The 17,700-nt window shown below is 36.1% G+C and overlaps 1 protein-coding gene across 1 annotated transcript in view; it reads left to right on the top strand.

Annotated features, from left to right (window-relative positions):
- The first annotated feature begins 413 nt into the window (after positions 1 to 413).
- The window catches only part of SMC2 (structural maintenance of chromosomes 2), a 72,091-nt gene continuing 54,804 nt past the window's right edge, over positions 414 to 17,700 (top strand). The window contains exons 1-11 of the mRNA XM_027616772.2: positions 414 to 564; positions 1,395 to 1,623; positions 2,244 to 2,393; positions 4,720 to 4,842; positions 5,873 to 5,911; positions 8,319 to 8,429; positions 8,603 to 8,647; positions 9,883 to 10,116; positions 10,331 to 10,480; positions 12,524 to 12,757; positions 14,534 to 14,693. Coding sequence (XP_027472573.1) covers positions 1,456 to 1,623; positions 2,244 to 2,393; positions 4,720 to 4,842; positions 5,873 to 5,911; positions 8,319 to 8,429; positions 8,603 to 8,647; positions 9,883 to 10,116; positions 10,331 to 10,480; positions 12,524 to 12,757; positions 14,534 to 14,693 — 1,414 coding nt within the window. The 5' untranslated portion in view covers positions 414 to 564; positions 1,395 to 1,455. The remainder of the gene's footprint in view (positions 565 to 1,394; positions 1,624 to 2,243; positions 2,394 to 4,719; positions 4,843 to 5,872; positions 5,912 to 8,318; positions 8,430 to 8,602; positions 8,648 to 9,882; positions 10,117 to 10,330; positions 10,481 to 12,523; positions 12,758 to 14,533; positions 14,694 to 17,700) is intronic.

Here is a 17,700-nt window from a genome sequence, read left to right as displayed (position 1 = left end):
CTGCCTCCACGACTCTAAGACTACAGCGGCCGTACAAGCGAGTCCCGCCAAGCCCGCGGCACTCCGGGAGGGGCGGGGCCTCCGGGAGGACCCGAGGCCTACGGGGCCTGGGGTGGGGCGGGGCCGGCGAGGCGCGAGGCCCCGAGGCTGAGGTGCGTGGCTGCCCAAGGAGTGCCGGATGCTAAGCTCAACACATGCCACTTGCTGTTTTAGTCCTCAGGCCCCAGCCGTCGCATCCCCAGAGCTGCCCTTGTCGTGACGCTCTTTCCTATCTCCCTGGCACTTTGGTTGTTCGATGGGAGGGAAAAATGGAACCTCTACGTCAGGCATCTCCGAGGCACCGGCCACTGAAATAGGCAGTGGAGGTGGGGTCCTTTGCTCGCGCCGAAATTCAAAGGTATAAATATTTCCGGCCCTGGGTGCGGAGCGCGGGGCGAGTGTTGCAGCCGCTAGGGAGGGATTCTCTTAGTAGGGCCCGAAGCCCGGCAAAGTGGACCGGCTTTCTGCTCTTGTAACCAGGATTAGCTTCTAGGGCGCCTCAAGCCGGGGCGGCCTGGCGCAGCGGTGAGGCGGGTGCGTGCGCGCGGCAGGTTGGGCCTAGTCTGGCATTTCTTGCCTGGAGAGGAGGACGGGTTTTTTTGTTTGTGTACCAGGGGAGAGAGGGGTTAGCAAGAGGAGCCCTCAAACTAAAGTCAGCCCTAATGGGTTCCCTGACAGAGTGGCTACTTCCTTTCCAGCATTGGAGTCGGGCAAACGTGCTGATAGAAAGGCCTGGTGGGGCTAGGGAACAGGCAGAGTGAAAACAAGCTGGAGAGTATGTGGGATTCATCTATTTAGTGAATATTGATGGCACTCCCCTTTCCCGGCGCCCTAGAGTCAGGCACTATTCCAGCATACAGCGGTGGACGCAGGCAAAGATTCTGCATTACGATAGTCTGGATAGACGGATAAATAAATACTGTTTAGTGTCATCCTAAGTACGATGAAGGAAAAAGCAGAGTGAGGGGAGGGGGACAGGTGCGTTTTTAAATAGGGAAGTCAGAAAAAACCCTAGTAAGGTTGCGTTTGAGCAAGGACTTGAGTGTAGTAAAGAGCGAGTCATGTCTTTTTGGGAGTAGGACATTATGGGCAAAGGGGGTAGGATATGAAATAATCAGTAGTTTGTTAGAGTATGATAAAGATGGAAGGTAAGCCTAGAAAAGTAAGTCGTTGACTTCAGGTTGAATTAATGGTTTAATTCCAATTAATTAAGTTGGAAAAAGGTGTCTTTACGTCAGAGGAAGTTGCTCGGCAAGTGGCTGTTTTCTCTTAAGCTGTCATTCTTACGTTTTAGTCTTTTACATACATTATGATTACAGATTTCTGTCCCACTTATGAATTTCTGTTTTATACAGAGCTGCTTTGTGGCCTGTTGGATTCCTAGCAGATGTTTACTTGTCCAAGTCAGTAGTGAAAATGCATGTTAAGTCAATCATCCTTGAAGGATTTAAGTCCTATGCTCAGAGGACTGAAGTCAATGGTTTTGACCCCCTCTTCAATGCTATCACTGGTTTAAATGGTAGTGGGAAATCCAACATACTGGACTCCATCTGCTTTTTGCTGGGCATCTCCAACCTATCTCAGGTAAATTTTCTGATTTATGTGAATTATAAGTTTGGGGACCCTGAGGGGAATCCACATTGAACTTAGAGACTATTGCCAGTATTCTCTTCATTTGCATTTTTGTTTATGCAAATTATCTTACACCTCACCACAATCCGTTAGAGGTAGATAGTATTACTCCATCTTTCAGGTGAGAAAACAGAAACTTGGTGTTGCATAAGGTTCATCCCTTTAAGATGTTCGGAGCAACACTCAAAGTCAGGCATTCTTTAAGGCAGTCTTCTTCCAGAGTCTATGCCTACCCATTCACCCTGCATTATAATGCCTTTTCAGGATCTAAAGGAATTGGACGAACAGTGAAATTCTTAGATGCTGTCTTCCTAAATCTTTCAAACGAACTTCAGTTAAGAAATGAATGGAAAACAATTCAATGCAGGGGTGGAAAAGTCGTGTGGGGAAAGGCACTCATTTTAGGTGGTTTCCCATTTTCCTTGATTTTCTTGGTTCTGAATGCAGCTGTCTGTCCTTGGCTACTTAATGGATACTACATGGGTGGTTTTCCAACAGCAAGAAACCCAATTTTAATGCCATTTTGTGCAGTATGGGGTTTTGTAATTGATACACTTTTCTTTTTTTTTTAGGTTCGGGCTTCTAATTTGCAAGATTTAGTTTACAAAAATGGGCAGGCTGGTATTACCAAAGCTTCAGTGTCAATCACATTTGATAATTCTGACAAAAAGCAAAGCCCTTTAGGATTTGAGGTTCATGATGAAATTACAGTAACAAGGCAGGTGAGTGGCTTCAAAATATTTGGATATCTAAGAACTTATGTCTGAGGTGTTTTTTGGCAATATGACTTTCGTGGAGAGAAAGTTTATGAGTAAAATTGATCAAATACTGACTAGATTTCTTTTTTTTTTTAAGATTTATTTATTTGACAGAAACAGTGAGAGAGGGAACACAAGCAGAGGGAGTGGGAGAGGGAGAAGCAGGCTTCCCGTGGAGCAGGGAGCCCGATGCAGTGCGGGGTTCCATCCGAGGACCCTGGGATCATGCATGACCTGAGCTGAAGGCAGATGTTTAACTGACTGAGCCGCTCAGGCACCCTCTGACTAGATTTCTTAAGAATATCTTCCTTATGTTAAAAATTTGATCATACAGATTCTACCATTTACCAAGAGGATTGAAAGGGATTTGAAAAGCCATCAATCAGTGTAGACACTCAACCATGCTTAAATCTTGAACCATACTTGAATCTTCTCTGTGCTGGAATACCTGTAGTTGGGATCTTGTTTTCTTCTGAGGTAATCTATTCTGTTATTGGACAGGTCTAATTGAAAAGTTATTCCTATAAAATGAGCCAAAGTATTGTCATCAACTTTTACACATTAAATCTGGTTCCTTGAGAGCATCGAAAAGCAAATCTAATGTATTCCATAATTTTAATATTTAGGTTTAATATTTAGGTGTTAAATATTTAATATTTAAGCTAAATCTCTCTAGGTCTTTCAACTGATAATTGTTTCTATTTCCTTCACTTGTCTGATCACACTGAACACAAATTTGCTCTAGTTTTTTATGCCCTTATTTTTAATGCATGGCACCTTAAATTGCATTTATCAGAATTAGTCTCCTTAGGACAAGATTAAGCAGAATTGTCATTTCTTTAATTTTAAGTGCCCTTCTGTTTTCCCATATATGACATTGGAGAGTTCATAATACATTATGAGTTCATATCTGATTTACTTAAAATCACTCTAATTTTTTAAATGTGTGTTATTAGCTGTGTTACTGCCATTTCTGTATGTAAGCAGGTTTTTAAAACCAGTGCAGGACCATACATCTGTCCCTTTTTCTTATAGTCATACAATGTTACTTTGTCAGTTTTTAAAAATTATGTTAAGTCCTGTTTACTCTCCATCTTAGCATTATGTAACTTATGAGTCCCCTATTTTAATAAAAACCTATGGTTAAAAAAAAAATAAGGCATTGACTAGGATAAAATCCTGTTATGTGTCATTAAGCATCCATCAAATACCTTTTAGGAATTTTCAGTAAGTCTGCTACTAATCTACCTAAAAATCCTTTCCTCACGCATTCCATATGCCTGTATTTTCACCAAAATTTTGTCATAACGATTTTGTTAAAATATTTATCTATATTAGGTCTGTTCAAATATATTAATATATGATCAGCTTCATACTCCTGTCAGGAAATGAATTAACACTCATTCAGTATTTTATTAAATGTTTGCTGTGTGCTGGGCATTCTTGAAGGCACTGGGAAATATGGATAGAAGAATGAGAAACATCTTATTAAGGACCTCAAAATACTATGGGTGAGATGATGATTTAGGTCACAGTAGAAGTGCAATAGTAGAGTCTGAACAAGCTGGTGTCTGGTATAAGTTGTTCTTTGAAGCTCTATGATTACTCTTTTTCTTTCAAGAATTCACAAGTCATGTCTTTATTAACCCCTTTTAGAATCTTGTCAAGGATTGTTATCAAACTGCTTGTCTTTGGGGCACCTGGGTGGCTCAGTTGGTTAAGCATCTGACTCTTGATTTCAGCTCAGGTCATGATCTCGGGGTTGTGAGATCAAGCCCCCTCGTGGTTCTTAACGCAGGGCGTGAAACCTGCTTAAGATTCTCTCTCCTTTTCCCTCTTAAAAACAAAAACAACAAAAACCAAAACAAAACTGCTTGTCTTTAGTTTTTAGTATCTGACTTCTGTTCTTTGGAAATTAAAAAGTGGGGGAAAGAGGGGTTAACCTCTGAGGGTGGAAAAATTGCAGAAAGAGTGATCAGGGTTAGAATATGTTTTACACATACTTGGAAACAAAGTCAAAAGTGACCTTAGAGATCTAGTCCAATGCAGGGGAAGTTAGGAGGATTGTGTATAGTTATATAACTAGTTAGCAAAAATTTTTGGATTGAGTCAGGACAATTGACTTCTATATTCTTGTTGACCATCTCACACTTCCTCCATTATTTACTCAGGATTGGTTTTATTTACCATTAGTTGGACAGAACAAACAAGTGAAACATATTTGGGAATTTATCGTCTTAATTCAAGATGTGTATGTTCATTTATATTTTTTAAAATACTTCCCTTTTAGGTGGTTATTGGTGGTAGAAATAAATATTTAATCAATGGAGTAAATGCAAACAATACCAGAGTACAAGATCTCTTCTGTTCTGTTGGCCTTAATGTTAACAACCCTCACTTTCTCATCATGCAGGTATTTTATTTATGGTCTTTATATAATGGTTTTGACATCGTTTATTTTTTAAGTTATTATAATAGAAGTGCTTCTTTTTGGGTTTTCCATTTTTTGTTTTCTATTGTACTGGTATTTGGGTACCTGTTAAGAGTATAGGTTGTTTATATGTACTGATATGTTCTAAGATACACATTTGAAGTTTGAAGAATGTCTAGAAGTAATTTTCCTTGACTTATTTTGTTATTGCAAGAATAATACACAGTCACTGTAAAAATTTTTTAAAAAATATATTGTCATAATGTATCCTTTTAAAGTACTGGATTCAAGCATTTTATTATTTCAAATATATATTAAATTTTAGGTAATTTTCTTCCTTAGAAACTTACTCAAATGAAAAATAAGTGCTAATATCGTCTTGCCTTTATATTATCTCACTTGACCCATCCATCTGTCCTCTTAGAAAGTCTCAGCAAGGCCAATGGCAGGATCCTAATGCAACCAAAATAACATTATTTTTACCACATCACAGCCTCAAAGCTGAAAATTGATTTCAAATGAATCTAAATCCTAGTAATATGATGCCCTGAGAGTTGAGTTAGTAGGGTTTTGTTTTGTTTTTTGATAGTGGTATGCTGGCATTGAAATAAAAGATTTTACTCTTTTATTTGAGGCCCAGAAGTGGGCAATGTATTTCTAGAAATTATCTTGGAGCACAGCCATTAAAAAAAAAAAAAATCAAGAAGTGTTCAACAGTTATGCCAACATTTATATATTTATATACTTGCTGGAGACTTCTATGTCATTAATATTGTTTCAGAAATATGGTCTGAGTTAACTTTGTATTATTTAATAACTGTATGTCACTGGTAAGTGAAAAGGTAAATAGCAAATTTCTGGAATTATAAGGTACCTTTGGTCTCAAATGTAATGTAGGTAAAAGAAAGAACTCCCAAAAGATTCGTATATTAGGATGGAACAACTTCAGGGCGGATAAACATGTATGCCTATATGACTCTATCATTATAGTAACTGCCATTTCATTTTTCAGGGCCGAATTACAAAAGTATTGAATATGAAACCTCCAGAGGTAAGGATACTATTTGTGGACAGTAAAAATTATAACTGTAGATATTGTTTTTAATCTTTTAAATCAATTTTTTAAGCATAATTTCTTCCATTAAAATTCTTGGAAACATTACTAAGAATGATTAGTAAAGAAAGTCATTTTTTGTTTTTTTTTTTTGTTTTTTACTATTTGGCACTGTGTCACCTCACCTTTTTAAAGCTGTATAACATAACCCTTCTGAGCCTTTGTTTCCTCATCTGTAAATTAGAGTCAAAAGTTCTTCCCTCATGTATTTTGAGGATTAAATGAGAAGGTTTAAGAAAAGCCACGGGTCATTGTTGAGCAGATTTTTTTTATTTTTATTTATTTTTTAAAAGATTTTATTTATTTATTTGAGAGAGAGAGCACGAGAGGGAAGAGGGTCAGAGGGAGAAGCAGACACCCTGCTCAGTTTTTTCTTTTTTTCTTTTTAGATTCCACATACAAGTAAGATAATACAGTATTTGTCTTTCTCTGTCTGACTTATTTCACTTAGCATAATGCCCTCAAGTTCCATCCATTTTGTCACAAATGGCAAGATTGTATTTTTTTAAATAACTGAATAATATTCCATTGTGTATATACATATCACATTTTTTTATCCATTCATCTGTCAGTGGACACTTTGTTTTCATGTCTTGGTATTATAAATGAGGTTGCAGATACCTTTTTAAGTTAGTGTCTTTGTATTCTTTGGATAAATATCCAGAAGTGGCATTGCTGGATTATATGGTAGGTAGTTCTATTTTTAATTTTTTGAGGAACCTTCATAGTTTTCCATAATGGCTGCACCCAATTTACATTCCTACCAACAGTACATAAGGTTTCCCTTTTCTCCACAGCATCACCAACTCTTGTTTTTTCTTGTCTTTGTGATAATAACCATTCTGACAGAAGTAGTAGCTCATGGTTTTAATTTGCATTTCCCAGATGATTAGTGATGTTGAGTACCTTTCATATACATACTGGCCATCTGTATGTTTTTTGTGAAAAATGTTTGTTCCCATACACACGTTCCTTACATATTTGAATATTAACCCCTTAGCAGATTCATGACTTATAACTATTTTCTCCCGTTCCATAGGTTGCCTTTTCATTTTGTTTGTGGTTTCCTTTGTTGTGCAGGTTTTCAGCTTGATATAATCCCACTTGTTTATTTTTGCCTTTGTTGCCTTTGCTTTGGTGTTAAATCCAAAAAAAAATCCTCACCATGACCGATGTCAAGGAGCTTAACCTCCTGTTTTCTTCTAAGAGTTTTATGTGCCCAATATTAAAAGAAATTTGACTGTATCAAGCAGCCTTTCTCAACCACTGTTCCGTGTCAGAGTTAAACCCTACAGAAAAAGATTTGAGTGAAATTAATTCATTGCATACAGTGGATTTCTTAGGGCATAGGGTATTAAGATTTAATTTTAATTTTTTCTTGAAGCCCCCTTGAAAAGAGTTGGTATGAAGGAATGAATGTTTTGTGTAAGAACAAAGGCTCTATAGTTACTCTCTTCTATTGAGAAGAACTAAGAAGAAAACATCATTGATAACACCAGTCTGGTTTGAACATAGGTCTTGCATATCTTCTTTAGATAACATTTTAAGGGAAACTTCTAATTTGAAACCTGTCAAATACATAGAAATCAAAATGGTTTCAAGAGAAATAATCCTCTCGAGATAAGGATTGATGGTGAGTAGAAGCTTCTGAAAAAGGAGTGCTGGTAAAATTGTTCTACTTTTAAAACACAATTGACTAGTGTTTGCCTTTTTCAGAGTGCTTTTCACATGAATTACTTTGTGTAATTCTCAACAGTGTTGTGAGATGTTAAGTACCCTGTGGATGAAGAAACTGTGGCACAAAAAATTAAGTTACTTGCCGAAGTTCTTAATGCATGTGCCGTGTTTGGAATGCATATGTTATGTCATGCTTCATCCTGTTGGCAAAAAATGACTGAAATCCCTTGCAACAATTTTAATTAGAAATTTCTGAAGTGACAACTGAGTGTTGTTAGTCTTTACTTTCTTAGACTTCTATATGAAGGAAAAGAGGAGGGAGGAATTACTGGCTTCAATGGGGCTCAGACCCACAACCCCAAAATCAAGAGTCACATGCTCAGCTGACTGAGCCAGTCAGACACCCCTGGCTTCAATTTTAAAAGAGATTTACTCTGCAACCTCAGTGTAGCATGCAGTTTGATTTTAGGATTGGAGTAAAGGTCAGAAATACTTCTTGAATGTTAGGGCTACGGGTAATACATGCACTTAACGTCTCTGATCCATTTGGGACACTATTTGGTAAAATGCTGAGTGAAGTTAAGGCCTTAAATTATATACTTTTTGTAAACTCCAATGAAGTTCTTTATCTTGGATTCTAAAAACATTAATATAATTGTCTTTCCAGATTTTGTCCATGATAGAAGAAGCAGCTGGAACCAGGATGTATGAGTACAAAAAAATAGCTGCCCAGAAAACTATAGAAAAAAAAGAGGCTAAGCTGAAAGAAATTAAGACGGTAATTAAATTTACATAAAACATTTTTAAAGACGAGAGTAATTTCAGAGTTTCTCTGCTGTAAAGAGGAAATTCCCCCTCCCTAGTTTTCCTTGGACTTCATGCTTCTTTTCCTTTTCAGTGTTTTTAATGGTACTTTCATACTGAAAAATTTGATTTTCCTTTATTTTCCAGATACTTGAAGAAGAGATTACTCCAACCATTCAAAAATTAAAAGAGGTATATACTGTATAGAGGATAGCCAGCTAGAGCGTCTCTCAAAAATGGTGACATATTCAAGATTATACAAATAGAGATGAAATGTATACCACATCTCAGGAATTTTTCTGTGGGAGAGATTGGAGTTAAGAGTTGGTACTTGATAATCAGCCTTCTTGTAGAGGCCATGTTCTTCCTATCTATTAATCATTGCTCTTCATAATCTCAGAAAATGATATGCTAGATTGTAATAATTTGTTGAAGAGAAGTCTGAATTTTCCTGGATAATTGGAATTAGTGGACTATTTCTTGAGGATATCACAGTCCTAGTAACCCTGTTGGTAGAGTGAATATCTCCTAGGATAATAGGGGCTATCACTGCAATTACTGCTGTCAAGACAGTTGGTAAGTGAGGGGTACTGAAACAGATGTCCAGATTTTTTCTGTAATCTTTGTAGCTTCTGACATCATCAATGTTTCAGTGAAAAAATGCACTTAGACCGCATTGATTTTAAAGTTATGCATTTAGGAATTCATTAAATGCTCATTAAAATTTGATACTTCTCAAAAGTTGTCTTCTGAATCCATATAGTAGTGTGGATGTTATTAGAAAAACTGAAAAGTGATCTTGAAGGTATCCTGTTTATATGAACAGTTAGTAGAAAACACTAGATCATGAGTTTAAACCCAGGTTTTATACCCAATTTTGCCAAATTCTTTCTAAATCTAACAACACGGAGAGGTCATTTAACCACACTGAATTCATTTCTTCACCTGCAAGTTCAAGATTTTAATTATTATTCTGTCTGCCCTAGCAGGTCCTTATTGGAATCAAGCTTAGTAATGTGTGAGCATATGTTTGTAAGTAGTTACATGATTGAATGTTGGGTAGGCATCTCGGTAATACTACTACAAAATACATGTAATAGTATATCATTGGTGGTTCTATAGGTCATATTTATAGACTACTTACTGACCCCAGTTTATGAACCTTATGTCTACATTTCTTTGTTAATCCCAACTGCCTGATTATATATTAGAAGAAATAGCCACATGAGATTCACTGGAGATGGTATAATTCTGTCTGAAAAGCCAGAGGTCTAATGTTAAAGTCTCTATAATCCATGATCACTAATCTAAGACAAAATCTATTATGTGATGGGAAATTTTATACATGTTGCTATAGTTTGAGTCTTTCTAAATTTGTTGAAAAATATGAAGTTTGAATTATACTTTATTGGTGATTTCTGTTCTAGGAAAGATCTTCCTACTTGGAATACCAAAAAGTAATGAGGGAAATAGAACATTTGAGTCGTTTATATATTGCCTATCAGTTTTTGCTGGCTGAAGATACAAAAGAACGCTCAGCCGAGGAGTTAAAAGAAATGCAAGATAAAGTTGTAAAGCTTCAAGAAAAATTGTCTGAGAATGATAAAAAAATAAAAGCACTTAGTCATGAAATAGAAGAGTTGGAAAAAGGAAAAGATAAGGTCAGATATATACGTAAGAATAGATAATATACTGTGAAAAAGTTATATATAATAACTAATATTTACTGGGCATGGTCTTCTATATTGATTTGTTAATCTTAATGTATGATAATAAATAGCTTATAAAAAGTAAATCTTCTAGAAGTCATACAAGAAGATGATGACATGAGTAAATTATAAGTACGTTGATTGAATTGGGTGCATTTGATTATAGGAAATTGGAGGTATACTCCGATCTTTAGAAGATGCTCTTGCAGAAGCTCAGCGAGTTAATACTAAATCTCAAAGTGCCTTTGATCTCAAGAAGAAAAATCTGGCAAGTGAAGAGAACAAACGCAAAGAGCTAGAGAAAAATATGATTGAGGTAAGTAAATATGAAGTTCAGTTTAATTCCACTAGTATACACTTGTCTTTAATTAATATTTATTGAGTGTGTGCTATGGACCAAGTATAATTTGGGCTAGGAATATAGCGGTGGATTTTTGTCTTTGACAATTGGAAATATCGTTACCATTAGCTTAGTAGAGAATAGAAAGAAGTACAGTGTGAACGTAATAGGCTTGAGGTGCCTGTTAAACATTTAAGTAGAGATGTTGATTAGGTAGTTGAATATGGGAATATTGAATCCAGTCTAGATAGACAAATCAAAACACAAAAAGGCTTCTTTTATATGCACTCATTTCTTAGGTAATCCCATCCAGCCTGGTAGCCCTAAAATACCATCTGCAGGGTGATGTTCAGATCTATAATTAACCTTGACTCCTTCCCTGAACATTTGTCCAGCTATTGGATTGATGTTTTACATATATGATTAACAAAAAGTCTAAAACTTAATGTATCAAAAATAGAACTCTTAAATTTTCCCTGCCTACTCAAACCTGTTTTATTATTATTTTTTTAAGATTTTATTTATTTATTTGACAGAGAGATAGCGAGAGCAGAAACACAAGCAGGGGGAGCGGGAGAGGGAGAAGCAGGCTTCCCGCCAAGCAGGGAGCCCAATGCGGGGCTCAGTCCCAGGACCCTAGGATCATGACCTGAGCCCAGGGCAGACATCTAACTACTGAGCCACCCACACGCCCCCCAAACTTCTTTTAGTAGTTGAATTTTCTCCATGTTAGAAAATGGTACCAGGCACCACTATTAACCTAATTGTTCAGTCCAGAAATCCTGGAGTCTTCCTGCATTCCACCTTTTTTCTCAAACTCCATATCTAATCCATCAGCAAACTCTCTTGACTTTTAAAGGACATCCTGAATACAGCCACTTTTCATCACCTCCATCACTGCTAACCTGCAAGCCATCACCACCCATGAAGGATGCTGTAATAGTGTCCATATCAGTTATCCTGCTTTTACTCTTGCTGCTCTACAGTCAGCTCTTTACAGAAGCTGAAATATAAATTGTATGACATCACTCTTGTGCTTAAAATTCTTTAATGGTTTCAAAGTCACATGTATAATTGAGCCTTTACCATCCCTACCTGATAGGACTCCTGGCTCCTTTTCCACTTGTTCACTGTGTTCCAAGCACAGTTCCTCAAACACCTAAGCATATTCTGCAGAGTGTGCCTAGTATTTGTCCCCTTAGTATCAGCATGATCATTCCTTTTATTTCATGTAGGTTTCTGCTCAAAATGTCACCACAAAAAGGCCTTCCCTCATTGTTCTTAAAATAGTAGTTCCCATCACTTTCGGTCCCTTTACCTTGCTTTATTTTTTCCTATGTCTTCCATTCTAGAATATAGGGTCCCTGAGGACCATGTCTTTAATGTCTAGAACAATGCCTGGTACATGGTAAACATCTAATAAATATTTAATGAATCATGAGTTAAACATGTGGGCCAAAACTTCTGGTCACTTTCATGTAAATAATATAGCTGGATTCTATTTTTTTTCCAGTGCTGGTATCTTAGTATATATGGTGTTATAGTGCATATAACTTAAAAGATGTTAAGTATTAGTAATGCTGTTCCCACAAGTATTTAATATTTAAATTTTATGGTCTTTGATAGTTTATAAATTTTCATGTACACGCTCCTAATCTTATAGTCTCTACTTTGAAGCTTAGAGTAGAATGGTTATTCAATTTTGAAGCTCTAGAAAGTGATTTTTAGTTTCTTCAAATGGTTGGTTTGCACTATAATATTTTAGCTAATTTCTAGATTAGACTATAACATATGGAATGAAAGTACTTCTGGTAGTATAAGGGCACATTTATCTGAAAAACGGTGAATTTCAAAATGGAAATAAAGTATTTAAAGTTATGATGGTTAAATTATTTTCCTTTTAACCATGTCCACTTCAAAATGCTATGAAATTTGATGACCTAAAGGTATTGGTGTATAGGAAAAAATGGATGTCTTTCCTAAAACCTAATACTTTCCAATTTGAAACTCTTTCTGAAGGATTCTAGAACTTTAGCAGCAAAGGAAAAAGAGGTTAAAAAGATAACAGATGGGCTGAACGCCCTTCAGGAAGCAGGTAACAAAGATGCTGAAGCTTTGGCTGCTGCACAGCAGCACTTCAATGCTGTTTCTGCCGGACTGTCTAGCAGTGACGACGGAGCCGAAGCAACTCTTGCTGGTCAAATGATGGCCTGTAAAAATGACATAAGTAAAGCTCAGACAGAAGCCAAACAGGTAAATACAGACATTAACAACGTGTGATTGTTTGTTTTTTGTTTTGTTTTTAAAGAAGCTGCTTCACATTATGCTTTGGCAGTTGTTGTAAAACATTGACAATAATCAGATCAGTGTCATGGAATTTGTTATTCTGCCGCTCTATATCTTAACTGCTAAATATTGATGACAACAGTTTAAGATGCTATACAACATTAACTACCTTCATAGATTAGTTGAAATTGTAAATTCAATAAGTGCTTTATTTGTAGTATTGTATGGAATATTTGAGGTTAATTTCTTTTTTCTTATTTTCCCTGTTTTTGTTGGCAACATAAAGTTGCAGTCTAAGACTGCAGGAAACAGGAAAACAAACATCCTGTCCATTTCTGTGCCCACCACACTTAGTCCTTACTTTTTGTCCTTGGAAGTACCTTTACCTCCCTCTCACCCCCATTCTAGTCTTCCCTTTCCCTACACTGATTTCATAATCTTTAAGGCTTGTCAGTGAAGGCTTTCAGATTCATTTTTTTTTTAAAGATTTTATTTATTGATTTGACAGAGAGAGACACAGCGAGAGAGGGAATACAAGCAAGGGGAGTGGGAGAAGGAGAAGCAGGCTCCCTGCTCAGATGCGGGGCTCGATCCCAGGACCCTGGGATCATGACCTGAGCCAAAGGCAGACGCTTAACGGCTGAGCCACCCAGGCGCCCCTCAAATTTGTTGAGATAGTTGTGCAGCTTTTAAAGTCCTATGGATGCAAGAGTTGAGGGCAGAAAGAAAAAATACATATATTTTTTCACGTATTTTTAATTTTTTTTAAAAGACAACTCCTCTTTAAAAGTATATACAGATGTTCATGTCTGTGTTGGTATTAATCCTGCTCAACATTTTCTGTTACGCGTTTGCAACTTTTCCATTCAAAGATGATGGTCACAAAAATCTGTAAGAAATCAATAGAAAAACTTTCAGGTCCTCTCAGTTTTTCTGTTAACTTACTATATATTGGGAAAAGTCCACCATTATTCAGTTTTAGATGAGGTGACATCCACCTAGATCTCAGAATACTGGTTCATTCTTTTAAGGAACAGTGTACTCAGTTATATAAACTAGCATTTGAATATCCAACTCCTAGCACTGAAATTTCTCTTGTCAGTTTCCCATTCCAGTGTAATTTTTCTTATTGCTCAATACAGTTTCTCCACTGTTAATTGAACAACACTCACAAATACAAATACACATATGAAAGGAGAACTAGAGTTCTGATTACTAGCTTTCTGTGTGTTTTAATTTAACCAGCTAATGACAGTTATTCTTTGATATAATTTTTGAACTCAGTAATGTCATCTTTAATAAGTATTAAAAATATGGACATAAATTATTTGATGAATTATGGTAAGCATATATTCATTTAGACTCAGTAGTTTTCTGAGGAGAAAATACTGGGAAATGATTCATCTCTTGAGATATTAATGCAAGTGACCTAACAGTTACATTTTCAAGGCTGATGTTTCTTTTTTTTTATATTTTATTTATTTATTTGAGAGAGAGAATGAGATAGAGTACATGAGAAGGGGGAGGGTCAGAGGAAGAAGCTGACTCCCTGCTGAGCAGGGAGCCCGATGCGGGACTCAATCCCGGGACTCCAGGATCACGACCCGAGCTGAAGGCAGTTGCTTAACCAACTGAGCCACCCAGGCGCCCAAGGCTGATGTTTCTTAAACCAATCTGCATTTGCGGCCATTTAATCATTTAGCACTGTCTGCCTCACATAGTCTATTAAATTTTCAATAACAGGCTCAGATGAAGTTGAAACATGCCCAACAAGAATTAAAGACTAAACAGGCTGAAGTTAAGAAGATGGATAGTGGCTACAGGAAGGATCAAGAAGCTTTAGAGGCTGTGAAGAAACTTAAAGAAAAACTTGAAGCCGAAATGAAAAAGCTAAATTATGAAGGTTTGCATTTAAACACTTGATATTAAATCATTAGGAGGTAGTGATTGTTGATAGAAATGAAATTAAATAAAGGAAATAGCAAGTAGGAATTTCTTTTTTTTACTCTATTAATAGGTGTTAGTGTAAGAAATATTTCTAAATACAGTTGATCCCTGAACATAAGCTTGAACTGCATGGGTCTACTTACTTGAGGCTTTTTTTTGTTTTGATAAATACAATTTAGTACTGTAAATGTATTTTCTTTAACTTAATTAATTGTAAGAACACAATATATAATACATAAAACATGCAAACTATGTGTTAACCATTTATCTTCTCCATAAAGCTTCTTGTTAACATTTGACCATTAGTTAAGTTTGAGGGTCAAAAGTTAAACACAGATTTAGGGTTGTCTGCTTCAGTGGGTAGAGCATACAACTCTTGATCTCAGGGTGGTGAATTCAAACCCTATGTTGGGCATGGAGGTTACTTAAAAAAAAAAAAAAATTCATCATGGATTTAGAACTGTGTGGGGCAGGGGTGTCAGTGCCCCAACCTTCCTCCCAAGTCACCCCATTGTTTAAGGGTCAACTAAGTATAAAACAGCTGTTTTTTTTAATCCCAGTATAGTTAATATACAGTGTTATTTTAGTTTCAGGTGTATAGTGATTCAACAGTTCTGTACATTACTCAGTGCTCATCATGATTAAGTGTACTTTTAATCCATTTTACCTGTTACATTTCACCCATCCGCCTACCACCTTCCCCATCAATTTGTTAACTATAGTTGGTGGTTTTTTGGTTTGTCTCTTTTTTCCTTATTTGCTGCTTTGTTTCTTAAATTCCACATGAGTGAAATCATATGGTAATTGTCTTTTTCTGACTGACTTATTTCACTTAGCGTTGTACTCACTAGATCTGTCTGCATTGCAAATGGCAAGATTTCATTCTTTTTTGTGGCTGGGTAATATTCCATTGTGTATCTATATCATATCTTTATCCATTCATCTATTGATAGACACATGGCCTGCTTCCATAATTTGGCTATTGCAAGTAATGCAGCAATAAACATAGGGTTGTATATTTTTTCAAATTAGTGTTTTCATTTTCTTTGGGTAAATACCCAGTATTTGAAATTATTGGATTAGATGGTAATCATATTTTTAATTTTTTGAGGAGCCTCCATACTGTTTTCCATAGTGGCTACACCAGTTTGCGTTCCCACCAACAGTGCACAAGTGTTCCTTTTTCCCCACAAGCTTGCCAACACTTGTTGTCTCTTGTGTTTTTTGAGTATAGCTATTCTGACAGGTGTGAAGTAATATCTCGTGGTTTGGATTTGCATTTCCCTGGTGATTAGTGATGTTGAGCATCTTTTCATGTGTCTGTTGGCCATCTCTTATCTTTGCAGAAAGGTCTGTTTATGTCTTCTGCACATTTTTAATTGGATTATTTGTTTTTTTTAGTGTGGAGTTGTTTAAGTTCTTTGTATATTTTGGATACTAACCCTTAATGGATATGTCATTTGTAAATATCTTCTCCCATTCCATAGGTTGTCTTAATTTTGTTGGTTGTTTCCTTTGCTGTGCAGAAGCTTTTTATTTTGACATAGTCCAATAGTTTATTTTTGCTTTTGTTTTCCATACCTCAGGAGACCTATCTAGAAAAATGTTGGTATAGCTGATGGCAGAGAAATTATTGCCTATGCTTTCTTCTAGGATTTTTATGGTTTCAAGTCTCACGTTTAGGTCCTTAATTCATTTTGAGTTTATTTTTGTGTATGGTGTAAGAAAGTGTCCAGTTCCCCAGTATCGTTTGTTGAAGAGACTTTTTCCCATTGTATATTCTTTTCTGCTTAGTCGAAGGTTAATTGACCGTATAATCACGGATCTATTTTGGGGCGCTGTATTCTATTCCATTGATCTATGTGTCTACTTTTGTGCCTGTACCATACTCTTTTGATTATTGCAACTTTATAGTATATCTTGAAATGTAGGATTGTGATACCTCCAGCTTTGTTCTTCTTTTTCAAGATTGCTTTGGCTCTTCAGGGTCTTTTGTGGTTCCGTACAAATTTTGGGATTGTTTGTTGTAGTTCTGTGAAAAATGATACTGGTATTTTGATAGAGATTGCATTACATCTGTAGATTGCTTTGGGTAGTATGATGAATTTAACATTATTTGTTCTTCCAGTACATGAATCTGGAATACCTTCTCATTTGTGTATGTTATCTATAATTTTATTCATCAGTGCTTTATAGTTTTCAGTGTACAGGTCTTTTACCCTCTTGGTTAAGTTTATTTCTAGGTGTTTTATTATTTTTGGTGCAATTGTAAACGGGAATATTAATTTTTCTGCTGTTTCATTATTGGTGTATAATTTTTCGGCTGTTTGATTATTGGTACATAGAAGGCAACAGATTTCTGTACATTGATTTTGTATCCTGCAACTTTACTGACTTCATTTATCAGTTCTAGCAGTTTTTTGGTAGATCTTTTGCTTTCTATATATAGTATCATGTCATCTGGAAATTGTGAGAGTTTTACTTCTTCCTTGCCAGTTTGGATGCCTTTTATTTCTTTTTGTTGGCTGATTGGTGTGGCTAGGACTTTAGTATCATGTTGCATACAAGTGGTGAGAGTAGGCATCCTTGTTTTGTTCCTGATCTTAGGGGAAAAGCTCTGTTTTTCCCCATTGAGTATGTTGTTAGCTGTGGGTTATTCATATAGGGCCTTTATTATATTGAGGTATATATCCTCTAAACCTAGTTTGTTGAGGGCTTTTATCATGAATGGATGTTGTACTTTGTCAAATGCTTTTTCTCCATCTACTGAAATGATTGTATGGTTTTTATTCCTTATTTTGTTGATGTGATATATCACATTGACTGATTTGTGAATATTTAACCACCTTTTAACCCAGGAATAAATCACATTTGATTGTGGTGAATCATTTCTTTTAATGTATTGTTGGATTTGGTTTATTAATATTTTGTTGAGGATTTTTGCATTTATATTCATCAGAGAT

This window comes from Zalophus californianus, chromosome 13 (assembly GCF_009762305.2).
Source record: "Zalophus californianus isolate mZalCal1 chromosome 13, mZalCal1.pri.v2, whole genome shotgun sequence".
NCBI classification, from domain to species: Eukaryota; Metazoa; Chordata; class Mammalia; order Carnivora; family Otariidae; genus Zalophus; species Zalophus californianus.
This window is presented reverse-complemented; position numbering and strand designations above follow the sequence as displayed.